At 39.4% G+C, this 14,002-nt stretch overlaps 1 protein-coding gene across 2 annotated transcripts in view; it reads right to left on the bottom strand.

Moving 5' to 3' along the window:
- Positions 1–2,991: 2,991 nt before the first annotated feature.
- The window catches only part of LOC114567832 (septin-7), a 51,662-nt gene continuing 40,651 nt past the window's right edge, over positions 2,992–14,002 (bottom strand). The window contains exons 10-15 of one of the 2 annotated variants that reach the window (XM_028596968.1): positions 9,215–9,266; positions 7,549–7,674; positions 6,553–6,573; positions 4,886–5,021; positions 4,013–4,158; positions 2,992–3,591 (exon numbers count right to left, since the gene is read on the bottom strand). In XM_028596968.1, the coding sequence (XP_028452769.1) occupies positions 3,555–3,591; positions 4,013–4,158; positions 4,886–5,021; positions 6,553–6,573; positions 7,549–7,674; positions 9,215–9,266 (518 nt within the window). In that variant the 3' untranslated portion in view covers positions 2,992–3,554. The remainder of the gene's footprint in view (positions 3,592–4,012; positions 4,159–4,885; positions 5,022–6,552; positions 6,574–7,548; positions 7,675–9,214; positions 9,267–14,002) is intronic. The other variant, XM_028596970.1, reaches the window with a different exon arrangement.

Raw genomic sequence — 14,002 nt, 5'->3', positions numbered from 1 at the left:
GTCATCAGTGCCAAGTTGGCAGCAATTACCCTAATCTGACCTGTTGAATGTAGAATGACAGCACACAGGAGGTAGGAAAGAAAAGATCTTTTCAGCAGGTGAAAGGCTATAGCAACACAAGCTGACGTTGAGTTCTTTACTAAGCACTATTAGGGCTTAAGTACATCAAGAGACAAACAGCTGAGCCATGGCTAAAGTTCAGAGAGACATTGATAAGACCGATCAAAAGGGATGCAAAGTCCCTGAATCAGCAGGAGACAGTTCAGTGCTGTCTCGTACTGCCACCTTCTGGACGCAGACGACATTAAGTCCTCAAACTCTTTACTTTGAACCCCAGAAATGCTTTTATAGTTCAATGTTGCCATGCCAAATGATCATATTTATAGTTGTCTCTGTGTTGCATTTCCAATTTCTTGAACACTTCAAAAACGCTGCCAACAACACTCTGCTCCCTTGTTAGATATAAAAGGACATGGACATCCCATTTTCTCAGGCCTCCTGACCACTGGCTGCGTGGCGTGAGCGTGTCACACAGGCTCGAGCCACGGCGAAAACGCATGCGTGCTAGAAATAGGACCGACGCCTATTTTTCACACGACACGCAAACGTGTTGGAAGCGTTTCCAGGCAAAATAGAATAGGAAAATATGTTTATATGTCATTTTGACATGAATACATATTAATAAATGACATGTTGATGTTTGAAAGTCTCTAGATTTTGACATAAATTAAGATATAAATGTAATTTAAAAAAAAAAAATCAATTTTCAAATATTGCACCTGTCAATACAGAAGGAAATATTCTGGAGCCTATTTTGCCGTCAATACTGCTGACGTCATCTTTGCTGTTATCCTATCAGTATATATTTATGTTTAACATGGTATTTCATTTTATCAATGGGTCACACACGTTTCTAGTGTGTAAATACATAGAAAACGCCACGCAGCCGCCACGCTCACGCCACGCAGCCAGTGTGCAGGAGGCCTCATGGTGCATCCCAATGCCATACTTCATACCAACTACCGTATATAGAATGTGCTATATATATATACACTACCGGTCAAAAGTTTGGGGTCACTTAGAAATTTCCATTCCACTCCATTCCAGACAGAATACCAGCTGAGATCAGTTGTATTGTTTTTTTTAATCAGGGCAGCAGTTTTCAGATTACATTATGTGCTTATATAATTGCAAAATGGTTCTCGATTGTTGTAGACAGAAGTGGCTGAAGAAATGCTTGAAATTCCATGCTTTTTGGTCTAACCGTCATACCCAAATTAAAAGTGGTACAGCTCCCATATACTTTGACACTTAGGGGTGTGCCTGATATCATTGGAAAGGAAACATTCTCAAGTTTTTGTTACAAGTGTCAGGGCGATTCTAGGCCTTACTGACACAGAGTTACAGAGGCTAGAATGGAGATTTTTTATTTCTGTCCAAGTCATAAATCTGTAAAATTATTAAAATACACTGCTGTAAACACATCTGACAGGTGACAGACAACACAGCATTAGCCACGTCTCAGCTTACTACAGAAAAAAATTCAGAAGCTAAAAGACTCAAAAATGGATTTTATATGAATTCTTTTCTACAAATATGTCTGTGCGTTTTTTTATTTTTATTTGAAAAGTGCAGATAAAAAAGCCAAAAAACTACAAAATACAACACTTCTCAAATACACAAACAAACCCACATCAATCACCTTTCCAATGATATCAGGCACACCCCTGAGTGTCAAAGTATATGGGAGCTGTACCATTTTTAATTTGGGTATGACGTTTAGACCAAAAAACATGAATTTCAAGTGTTTCTTCAACCACTTCTTTCTACAACAGTCGAGAACCCTTTTGCAATTATGTAAGCACATAATGTAATCTGAAAACTGCTGCCCTGGTTAAAAAAAACAATACAACTGATCTCAGCAGGTATTGTGTCTGGAATGGAGTGGAATGGAAATTTCTAAGTGACCCCAAACTTTTGACCGGTAGTGTATATACTTAATAACCAATGTTCCAGTTAGTGCACAAGAAAGCAACATACTTTACTGTTTTATAGGAAAAGTAAATTACACAAATATGGGTTAATCAAACTGCCAACTGAACTTAAAGAGACAGCAACATGTTTTTCCAGCAAAAACTGATTATTTTTTTTTTAAGCCATTTCACCACTATTGCCTTTTAGCTTTATTTTCATTTCCAGCTGTGAGCAAGTGCTCCACGTCCTTTTTGTATAGCATCATTAGAGATTAGAGTACATCAAGCAGCAACTTTAAAAATATACTATTTGTGCTTTTATATAATAATCTGCCACATTTTGTAATTAAAACCATGAACGCAAAATGCAATACTGTAAATTTAGTGACGTGCTTTCAGGGTGTAAATTACATAACGCGTCATTACAGGGTGTAATGTTTGGGAATCCACACATTTAGCCAAGATCATCTGTTTTTTTTCCCCCATCACAATTTTATTATGTGACTTTTTACATTAAAAACAAGACATTACAAAATACAGATGCAGTACACAAACAGTGCTAAATGTGATGTAAATAAAGCCAGCTTGGTACAGTTATTAATTGGACCACTGTGTGGCTGAAGCTTCTCAGCTCCAACTTTCCCATCCGACACAAGCTTTCCACATCCTGCCCCTGGAACGACTGGATTCTGCTGGAAATTTGTTTCTTGTTTTTTTTAAATAGAATCTGCACAAGAAGTTCAAATAAATTCACGTAAAAGCACTTCAAGAACAGTTTCTTGACATTGTTACACTCAGCATGAGTGAAGTCAGGATTACATGTTGGGTTTCCAAGGGCAGGGCTAATTTAATAAAAAAAACACCGGCTAGGACACTGGAAACAAAATGAACAGTTTCTATACCAGGACCAATACAAAATGAAAAAAAGTAAGAAAATGTTACACATTGAAGTTAAACACTGCAGTTGATGGTTATACAATTTACATTACAGGAGATGGGAGAGCATACCACTTGGGTGGGGGAATAAATGTGATGCCTAAATAAGTGAACCGAAAGATACATATGCAGTATATATATATAAAAAAAACAGTGCCTGAGGTGAGCTTCAGCCTGACACATGCTACAGGAAGTGAAAGGCCGACCTCTATGTTTGTTTTTTTGGCATTAAAAGAATGCAGCACAGAGCAGTGCAGCATCCAACATTCCCAAAGTAGAAGAAGAAAAGAGGAAAGAAAGACTGAGCTCTGAACTTCGCCCTCCTGTTTTGTCATGATTAAAGAACACCAGTTCTCTCTTTTCTATGTGAATATACTCGCTTTTGTGGGATGTGTGCGACCCGAAACTGGACTGCACACGGAATCAATATAGAGATAACAATTCTTGAAGGAGCAACATGAGGATGAGCAGAGAACGGATTGGTTAAATTCAGAGTCCAGGCAATACTGCCTGGATTTCACTTGATTATTACACAGTAATATGGTCAAACAGTGGATGGAGTTTATTGACAGATGCTCTGACAATCAAGGGCTGATAGGTTGGCAAAATAATACACTGTAACATCACGAAGGTCCTCCAGAGTTATTAAAATATCTTCTTCTTTTTGTTCTTCTCCAAGGTCCTGTGAAAACACGAGGACAGAAGAGCAGTCAAGCATGGAACCGTCTACTGCCTTCATCCAAAAACATAGTACCGTAGTAACATACAGTTATAAGCACTTCTGTGTTATTTGTGTCTCACTAAATCAGTCGTACACACAACGCTGTCCAACTTCCATCTGTGGACAATGTTACGCTGTTTGTATGCAGAAAAACAGCGTAATGCGTTGTTATCAATGGTCAGTGCTAACAATGGCTAATCTGGCTAGAGCTAACCCCACAATGAAAAAAATCAGACTTGTAAATGGAACGCATTCAACTCGGGCGTGACGTCATTCCCAGCTCCGGTTTATTATTATTATTTATTATTGACTGTTCCCCTAACACTATTAGGGGAACAGTCAATAATAAGCATTTATGTATATCGTGTGATGGAGTGTTTACCTGGAGGCATCTAGTTTCTGCTGTTCCAGAATCCTCTGCTGGGCCTCCCAGTTGGCCTTCTCCTCCTCGTGATGGCGACGTTTCTCCTCCAGCTCTCGGTGCTGGGCCTCCAGGTTCTTCTTCATCTGTTCATGTCGTCTCTGGAGCTGCAGGGACACCGCACGCACAGTCCGGCGGTTAACCAAGCATTCGCAAAGGAACACAGAGTAATAGGCCATAACACATTTGTAAACATTAACATTCTAAATGGCCCCAAGTTGATTTCCTGTTGCAGTGTATGTAGTCTATGTCAACAACGACTCATTTATGGGATTGCTCCGGTGCTGCCGGATATTCCACCGGATGGCCCTCATTTTTCAGCCAGATGTCTGTCCTCTTCCTCTTCCTTTGTGTTACAATTTTAAACTCCGGTGGATTTGTGAGGACTATGGTTAACTGCTCCTCAGATCTCTGCAGGGTAAATCCAGACAGCTAGCTAGACTATCTGTCCAATCAGAGTTTTCTCTCTCACGACTAAAACTACTTTTTATCCACCAAAACAACTTTGTTTATTTTTCAGAGGCGCCGTGGCTCCGTCCGGCGCCGTGGCTCCGTCCGGCACTTAGCACCGCCCAAGATGATTGTGATTGGTTTAAAGAAATGCCAATAAACCAGAGCACGTTTTTCTCCCATCCCGGAATGCTGTGTGGACTAGCCAGACCCTCCTCCACAGCGCTGTGAAGGAAGGTCTGGCAAAGCGAGACTACTGTGTGAATCATGTGAATGTCAACAGACGGGAAGTTAACAAGGGGCCAGGTTGTTGCCTAGAAATGGAATTCCATTCAAAAGGTCTACAAACACATAATAATGAAGAAAAAAAAACTGTTAGTTTACCTCAACCTCAGAGTCTCTGAGCTTCTGGAGCTTCTCTTTGACTTTCATTTCAAACACTTGTTCCATCTCTTGTTCCATCTTCTTCATCTTGGACACGTGGTCTCGCCGCTCCTCGTCCATCTGGGCTAGAGGACTCCTGGAGACACAAGCCAGCGTTCATACGGACAGCACACACTGGCTGCTATGTGGATGCTCACTAGGGCTGCACAATTCATCGCAATTTTATCGAAATTGCAAAATGGACTAGTGCAATATCAAATTGCAAGGTTCAAAATTTGTCTTTTTCATCCACCAGCCAAATGGCTAGTGAATGTTCAAATCTTACCAGCCACTCAATAGATTACCATGGGTTTTTTGGCTGGTGAGTAAATCTGCCAGCCACTTGCATATTTTACCAGCATTTGGCTATAGTAGATGGTGCTAATTCTGAACCCATGGCGCATTATTTGTTAAAGACAAAATATGTGTCAAACCATTATGAATTAGTACTAGTATTGTGGTGCTGCAGAGGCGTCCCATCCTACAAATTGGTACAGATCCATCAAATAGCAAAAATCACACTACAATCATTTAAAATAATAAAACAATTAAAAATAATGGTACAAAATAATCATTCCCTCCAATATCAAGAATCATATCGCAATCGCAATATCAGTCAGAATAATCGCAATTGGATATTCTCCTCATATCATGCAGCCCTAATGGTCTCACATCTGTAACATCCCAGGTGGACAGTTCTTCTAAAGGCCATTGTGACCTCAGAGTGATGAAGAGGAAGGATCAGGGAAGGAGAAGAAGAGGCCCTCAGAGTGATGAAGAGGAAGGATCAGGGAAGGAGAAGAAGAGGCCCTCAGAGTGATGAAGAGGAAGGATCAGGGAAGGAGAAGAAGAGGCCCGACTAGCTTGCCTTCCCTGGAAGCCCCATGTAACAGACGGCTTCCAGCGAGGGTTGGAGCGGGAAGGTGACGGGGAATATAAGGGAATAAACCGTGGACCTAACCAAGCCTCGCTACGACGACGTCTTGACACGCTACCTACTCGTCCAGCTGGAGAACAAAAAAGAAACACTTTCCAGCAGCCATATTGGAGGTCCTTAGCCCTGCAGCAGCTGATATCATCTTGTTTGTAAAGGTAAAACGTGTCTAATATGTTAATGAGCAATGTTAATTGAGCCGAGTAGAAGCATCTTTTACATTGTTATTAACTACATTAGCATGTTTGCGGGTTAGCTAGCTAGATTAGTTCACATTAGCAGTAGAGATGAGGGCTAATGGAAGCACAAATGTACCTTATCAGACCAGTTATTATTAGCTTGTTAGCTACGCTGCTAGCTTGGCTCTAGAGATGGCAATGTCAGTGTGTCTACAACACACTGAGTGTTGGTGACTCTTAACCAGAGTCACCATGAGAAGCTAATAAGCTGTGACCTTTTTTGATGGTAAAACTGTCTCTGGTGTGAAATGATGCAATATCTGACCAAACAGGATCACTTAACACAATTTTTCAATGCTTCATTTAAATAAATTGCATTGATGTCAAGAGTTGCGGGTGAAAATAAAAAAAAAAAATAAAGAATTCAGTAGATCAGTGGAAAATGAAAAAGGTCAGAGAGAGGAGTGGAAATGCAATTCTTTGGAGAGGTTTTGAAGAAGTGAAGTAACACTTACATGCCATCAGCCGTCTCAGTGCTAAAAACAAACAGATGCACAGACACTTAGCGTGCTAGCATTAAATCATGCATTAGCCTGTGAGAGTGTGCTGGTGATGGCTGACAGCTGCAGCCGGTGGTTCACGAGTCTGACGGTGCAACAGTTAGTACGGTCAGATTAAACACAACCGGTACTGGTGGCCAGTAAGTCGGGGGGTTAGTGCTGCTTTGTTTGGGCCAGTAATGGGTTTAAAGGTTGGAGCTGCTTTAGTGACAGCTTGCCAATTTTAATCTGCAGGTCAGTGGCTGCAGACTTTGACCTCTGACCTGTAGTTTCCTCCGTGGTTACACAGTGACCGAGCTGCTCAGAGCGTCCTGATAGAACCAGCCAAATCAGCAACATCGTCCCATTAGTTCACACTGTTAATGTCACTCAACTCTTCAAGACATTATTAAGAATATTATAAATGAAATTTAAGACCTATATCCCAACAGAAAAGGGCCCACTGATTTAAATGCTGCTAGCACACTGTGCCTCTGAATCAAAAGTCAGATGTAAAATTAGTATTTGGTACTGGGGAGAGTGATAAAAAGAAGGAAGCTTTTTAAGATGGTAATGTCATGTTATGGTTTGTGGCTGAAAATACCACTCCAATATAATTTGTAGCAATGACAAAACAGGCACTGTAAACGCAGTAATTCACTAATTAAAAAGATTTTTACCTCCAAAAAAAAGAAGAAAAAAAAGAATATATATTACAACATAAAAAAAGTGAATTCAATATGGACTGGTGAAAGAAAGAACTACAACACCAGCATTAGAGGCAGCGTTACATGGAGGTAGGGAAATAAAGTCTGGTTTAAAATTATATTGGACCTAGAACACAATACTTAATTTAATACTTTTTAAAGCCTAACATTTTTGAGACTTTTGAGTCTTTTTAAGACCCCGCAGAGACCCTGAAATGTGCATTTCAGCAAAACAAACACCCCAGCGGTGTACAGATGAACTTACTTGGTTAGCTGTCCCTTGTTCTTATTGTTGTCCACACCGTTGTAGTTGACTGCAGCAAGTTTCCTGCTGCGGTAATTCTCATAGTGAACGTTGTTGGTCACGTCCTTTAGGTCCTGCATGTGGGTCCTGGGAAACAACAAGAGGGAAGTAAATTAGCACATTTACTCTCATTAGAAGATTTGTTTGCTTACAGTACATATATTATCAAGTATTGTGCTTTGCTTCATTTTCAGTCCTGAGCCTCTGACCACTCCTTAAAGGTTAAAGGACAAATCCGGCACAAAATGACCCTAAGAGTTAATAACACATGTGTACCGAGTCGACCGTTCTGTGGGATATGTTTTCGATCGAATGTGACCAGTTTTATCGCAAACTGCTTATTAGCTTTATATCTGTTTATTAAAATATATGCACGCCGTTCGTCTGGTCGTGACCAAGATGGCGCCTGCCTGTATAGTGAACAGTACGGTCTTTATAAACTATGTTTTAAATAAACTGTCTGTACACTTACAAAGTTCTCAATGCTTCGGTTTACCTGTATCATACCTCATTATGCTACTGTGGAAGTGTGGTGCTATTTTGAGCTTTGTTAGTGGTATAGAAATAGTGATTTATTTTTACTTTTTACTTTACCCTCTTCATCTTGCGCCGGATTTGTCCATTAATGTTATTTTTTTTTTCAACCTTATTTTCATGTGTTTTTGTGTGTATGTGACTGATGAGAACAGTCTCTGAAATTGGTCCAGTATTAAGCAAGACCGCTGAATCAAGCTACATTGTAAGTTATCGGGCAATTGCGCAACTTAAAATTGACTCCCCTAAAAGTGCTTGATTTGCCAATGACTATTTATATTAATATTCTATTCAGTGTCTTACAACATTACGGAAAGGATTCCCACAGAGGATGACTTTTTTGGTTCTTTTTTTAACATAAAAACATCCCTGATATTACTATTGCCAGACTCTATTTGAATAAACAGTAATTTTATCATCATAAAACACACTTCATTCAAAGTGGACAGAAACTAAATAAAACTATCAAAAGTCGCCTTGGTTCATCTTTCCACTGTTCCAACAATCACCACTCTGGTTTGGTTGAAATAGACACGTAATTTACCGATTTACATGTGGAAATGTGCTGCCTCTATACACGCTAAAAATGCTGATTATTTACATGGAGTCTGGTGGGTTTAGCGATAGCAATCTCTGAGCTGTTTCATGTTAAACAAAAAGGATCTTACTCTTTAACTAAAAGGTCTATCTCTGTAGGGATCATTTCCATAATGTTGTCAGACACTTATAATCTGAGCCTGTCAGTGGCAACAACAGAACTTTTAGTGGACCAAATTAACGATGCACATTTGCCCTTTAGGGTTACATTGCAGCCCGGTTCGAAGCTGCTAGTTACAGCGTTTCAATCCTGGAACAATTTCAAAGATTTTTGTTCACATTTGTCACTTAGACAGGGTCCATGTTGAGAAAAAAAAAATACACACAAAATTACCCTTTAAGAACTGAAGGAAAACACACTTATTCTAGTGAGGGGATGGCTCGTACATCAACATCATCTCAGACAAAGACTGATAATGTATTTATTATTAAACCTTTTTACTTAGCCCAGCATGACTGCTTTGTACTGATGAGGAGATGATGTGTTTTTGCTCACCTGATCAGCATGTTCCGGAGGATTGTAAAGTCACAGTGCTCTCCGTTTTCCACTGTAAGAACAGACAAACAGAGCAGTTCAGACACCATAACGTGGAGTGATTATGACACGAACAGGAGTGATCCCTGTAGGGATTATGGATAGGGCTGGGCAATATTTCGATATTATATCAATATCGTGATATGACACTAGATAACGTCTTAGATTTTGGATATTGTAAAATCGTAATATATTATGTGTGGTCTTTTCCTGGTTTTGAAGGCTGCATTAGAGTAGAGTGATGTCATTTTCTGAATTCAACAGTAGTAGTAAGTACGCACAGAAATATAACACTTTATATAAAACTATACTTTTCCCTTGAGCCCCAATTAGTTGGTAAAAAAAAAAATTAGATATGTTTTTCAGTTTAACTTCAATCATGTGATTAAATAAATTAAAACTTTAGTCATTTTTTTATCTTTTACCAACCCGTTTCGCTGAGTTTTCCCATTTGGTCTTAGCATTACATCACATGACATTCAATTATTAACCAATCTATTCACTTCTATTCTTCCCATGTGACATTATTTGATATCCTCACCACGTTTCCATGCTCTTTGTGCTTAAGGATTTCATTTATTTGACTAACAGGATTAATTATGGATGTATTCAGTTATATTTCTTGCTCCCTGATTTCGACGGGTAGCCAGTGATGAAAGGATAGCACTGGGGTGATATGCTCACATTTTTTAGTACCAGTCAACACCCTTACAGCTGCATTTTGACTTAATGAAGACTGGGGAAGGCCTAAATAAAGGAAATTGCAATGGTCCAGCTATGATGTAATGAAGGCATGAATTCAATTTTTCCATATCCTGAAAGGACAGAATTGGCTTGAGTAATGGTTCTTAACGGATAGTAACTATTTTTAACAACAGAGCTGATTTGGATAGTTTTATAATAAAACAGATTTTACATGTTTGTGTGCAAAAATCTTTATTTGTAAAGTCACCACTACTAACTAAAGCTGTAACAGATGAATGTAGTGGAGTAAAAAGTCCAATATTTCTCTCTGAAATGTAGCGGAGTAGAAGTAGAAAGTGGCATGGAAAGAAATGACTTGAGTAAAGTACCTCAACATTTGTACTTGAGTAAATGTACTCCGTTCCATTCCACCACAGCTAAGGAGTCTCAACAGTGGCTCAGGCTTCCCGAGGCCCTGCAGTAGCACTACGTGGACAGCTGCAGTAGCAGAAAGCACCAGCAGGGGGCAGCGTGTGTCCCTCCCACACTGAAGCTCAGCTCAGCTCTCTGGGGACTCTGCTGTTCAGTGCTGCGGTGCCTCGCATAGCTTCCCAGGGACCTTCTCTCTCTCTCTCCCCCTCTCTCTCTCTCCCGCCCTCTCTTCATATTTATGCTGACACGGAGCCAAAAATATTTTTGGTATTCCAAAACTCACTCCCCATGGATGGCAAACCAGTTTCATAGTAGCACTCCTACAGTGGTGGAATGTATCTACATACATTTACTCAAGTACTGTACTTAAGTACAAATTTGAGGTACTTGTACTTTGAGTCTTTTCTTTTCATGCCACTTTCTACTTCTACTCCGCTACATTAATCTCACAGATTTAGTTACTAGTTACTTTACAAGTGAAGATTTTTGGAAACGAACACATGTAGTTTATAAAATATGATGATTTATTATTAATTAACCTACCCAACAATATAACGGCCTACAATTAGAGCCAAAATGATTAGCCGATTAAATACTTTGATTGACAAAACTGTTTGGATCGTTTTCAGTTTCTAAAACGTGAGGATTTTTCTGCATTGAGTACTTTTACGTGGAATACTTTAAAGTGCCCATATTATGAAAAAATCCCTTTTTTATTTTGTGTCTCTGGTGCTTCCACACGCATACAAACTTGGGAAAAAAAAAACATCCATGCTGTTTTGAGTGAGATACGGTTTCTGAATGTGTCCTGCCTTCAGTCTCCTGGTGAGCTGTTCAAAATCTGCAGGGCTTTATACATCATCGGCCGAAACATTTGGTGTGTGCTAACCACTTTAGCTAATACTACATCAGCTAGCCGTTTCTCCAACTTCAGCCTGTACAAGGCAGGATTAGCCGGGAGACTTCTTCTAAAGGAGGGCGCACTTCCAACTTTGCGTGGAATACCTGCAGAACAGGGACATGGAAGTAGTTCTATACCATTTCTTTTGTAGATTAGGGTGAACTCGTGTGTTGTAGCAGTGTTTTGCGATTGAGAACGAAGTGGCTAACCGCAAGCAGCGCTAGCTTCTAGCTAGTAGTCCTTACCTAGCTACTGAGCATGTGCGACTCCCAACAAAGATGGAACAGAAGTGAGATGTCTCACTCTGTAGCTAAAACAGAGAGCCCAACACAGGGTGAAAAGAGGAGCTGCAGCAATGTGCAGTACAACAAACATATGGTGTTTTTTGAAAATTAAACCACATAAACCTATTCTGGTACAACCTCTAAATACAATTTTGAACCTGAAAATGAGCATAATATGGGCGCTTTAAGTACATTTTCCTGATGATATTTACATATTTTTACCTAAGTAACATTTTCAAACACAGTATTTTTACAGTGTGGTATCAGTACTTTTACTTAAGTAAAGGATCTGAAGACTTATTCCAGCTATGTCATCCACTATGCCAGGGGTCAGCAACCTTTACTATTAAGAGAGCCATTTTTGGCAAAAGAATATATAGAAATATTATTAAAATACACTAACACAAATCTGTCTGGAGCCGCAAATACTCTTTTGATCTTTTTAATTTTTTTAGGGAGACTTTACCCAGCTCTGCTCTGCTTTTTGCAGGCGGTTCAGAAATTGCTCTCTTTCTTTCATCCCCATGTTTTTCAATGTGGCTTTTTTTTCCTGTCTATTCACGATTAAATTCCCTGTTTTCCTCGGATATGTTTCCTTTTAATAAAAAATAAATATAAAAGCCTAGCTAGACTGGCCACTGAGAATTCGGTCCAGTCAGCAAAAGTAGAGGTTGACATTATAAAACGTTTCTTGCTTCTTTTTTAAGATTATTTTTTTGGGGCTTTTCTGCCTATTTAATTTTTGACAGGACAGCTAGGTGAGAAAGGGGGGAGCGAGAGGGGGAAGACATGCAGGAAATCGTCACAGGTCGGATTCGAACCCTGGACCTCTGCGTCAAGGCATAAACCTCCAAGCGCCTGCTTTACCACTCAGCCAACCCGGCCACCGTTTCTTGCTTTTTATTCAGTTTATATTTTCACAATTAGGGAATATAAGAATCACTTACAACAATGATGCATTAAAACTAAAATGCCAGGCTGTAATGCACTTAGGTCTTCAGCTGTTGTTCTTCTGAGACGACAACTGCATAATCTACATGATCTGGAATGTTCCCTTCACTGCCTCCCATTCATTACAGTAGACACCTCTGTCACGTTCACAGTGCGGCGCTCTGCTCATCTTTAAGCTCAATACGTTTGTCATGCTTCATACTTCTCACCACAATGTGACAGCGACTTCCTGTGTCAGGTCAAACAGGGCTCTCATATCCTGTGCTAAAGAGAAAAAACGTCTAGTTTCTCACTGCTGGCTCGAGTGTGTCACTGTGTTGTTTTCTTCTCGATATTATCAGTATCGCTGGCTTGTGTTTATCTTCACTGAGGCTTGCATTGTTCCTGTTCTCTGGTTCTCTCAGCTAGATCATACAAAACTATGACATGAGATTACATTAAAGTGCTCATATTATGCTCATTTTCAGGTTCATAATTGTATTTAGAGGTTGTAACAGAATAGGTTTACATGGTTTAATTTTCAAAAAACACCATATTTTGTTGTACTGCACATTGCTGCAGCTCCTCTTTTCACCCTGTGTATTGGGCTCTCTGTTTTAGCTACAGAGTGAGACATCTCACTTCTGTCCCATCCATATGCTCAGTACCAGGTAAGGACTACTAGCCAGTCAGAAGCAGAGTATGAGGGCATGCCCTGACAGTACCTAGGTAAGGACTACTAGCCAGTCAGGAGCAGAGTATGAGGGCATGCCCTGACAGTACCTAGGTAAGGACTACTAGCCAGTCAGAAGCAGAGTATGAGGGCGTGCCCTGACAGTACCTAGGTAAGGACTACTAGCCAGTCAGAAGCAGAGTATGAGGGCGTGCCATGCTAGCAGCTAGGCGAGCATTATAACGTGTGTTACAAAGTGACACAGGTTTGTCTCTGAAGTAATATATATATATATATATATATATATATATATATATATATATATATATATATATATATATATATATATATATATATATATAAAATAAAAAACACAATAAAGGAAAGGGGAAAAGCCAAAAAGCACAATATGAACACTTTAACTGGTGTTCATTATCAAATTTTCCATTTAATAAAATATTAACACAAAGAGTTTTCATAAATAATCACCAATAATGTAGATATAGGGCTCGGCAATATATCAATATTATATTGATACCGTAATAGGAGACTAGATATCGTCTTCGATTTTGGATATTGTAATATCATGATATGACATAAATGGTGTCTTTTCCTGGTTTTAAAGGCTGCATTACAGTAAAGTGATGTACTTTTCTGAACTTACCAGACTGTTCTAGCTGTTCTATTATTTGTCTTTTCCCCACTTAGACATTATGTCAACATTACTGAAGATTATTTATCTAAAATCTAAGATATTTTGTCAAAGCACCAATTGTCAACCCCAGAATATCGCCGCAATATCGATAGAGGTATTTGGTCAAGAATATCGTGATATCTGATTTCTC

Source organism: Perca flavescens, chromosome 14 (genome assembly GCF_004354835.1).
Source record: "Perca flavescens isolate YP-PL-M2 chromosome 14, PFLA_1.0, whole genome shotgun sequence".
NCBI lineage: Eukaryota > Metazoa > Chordata > Actinopteri > Perciformes > Percidae > Perca > Perca flavescens.
The sequence above is the reverse complement of the archived record's forward strand: the minus strand, read 5'-3'. Positions and strand labels throughout refer to the sequence as shown.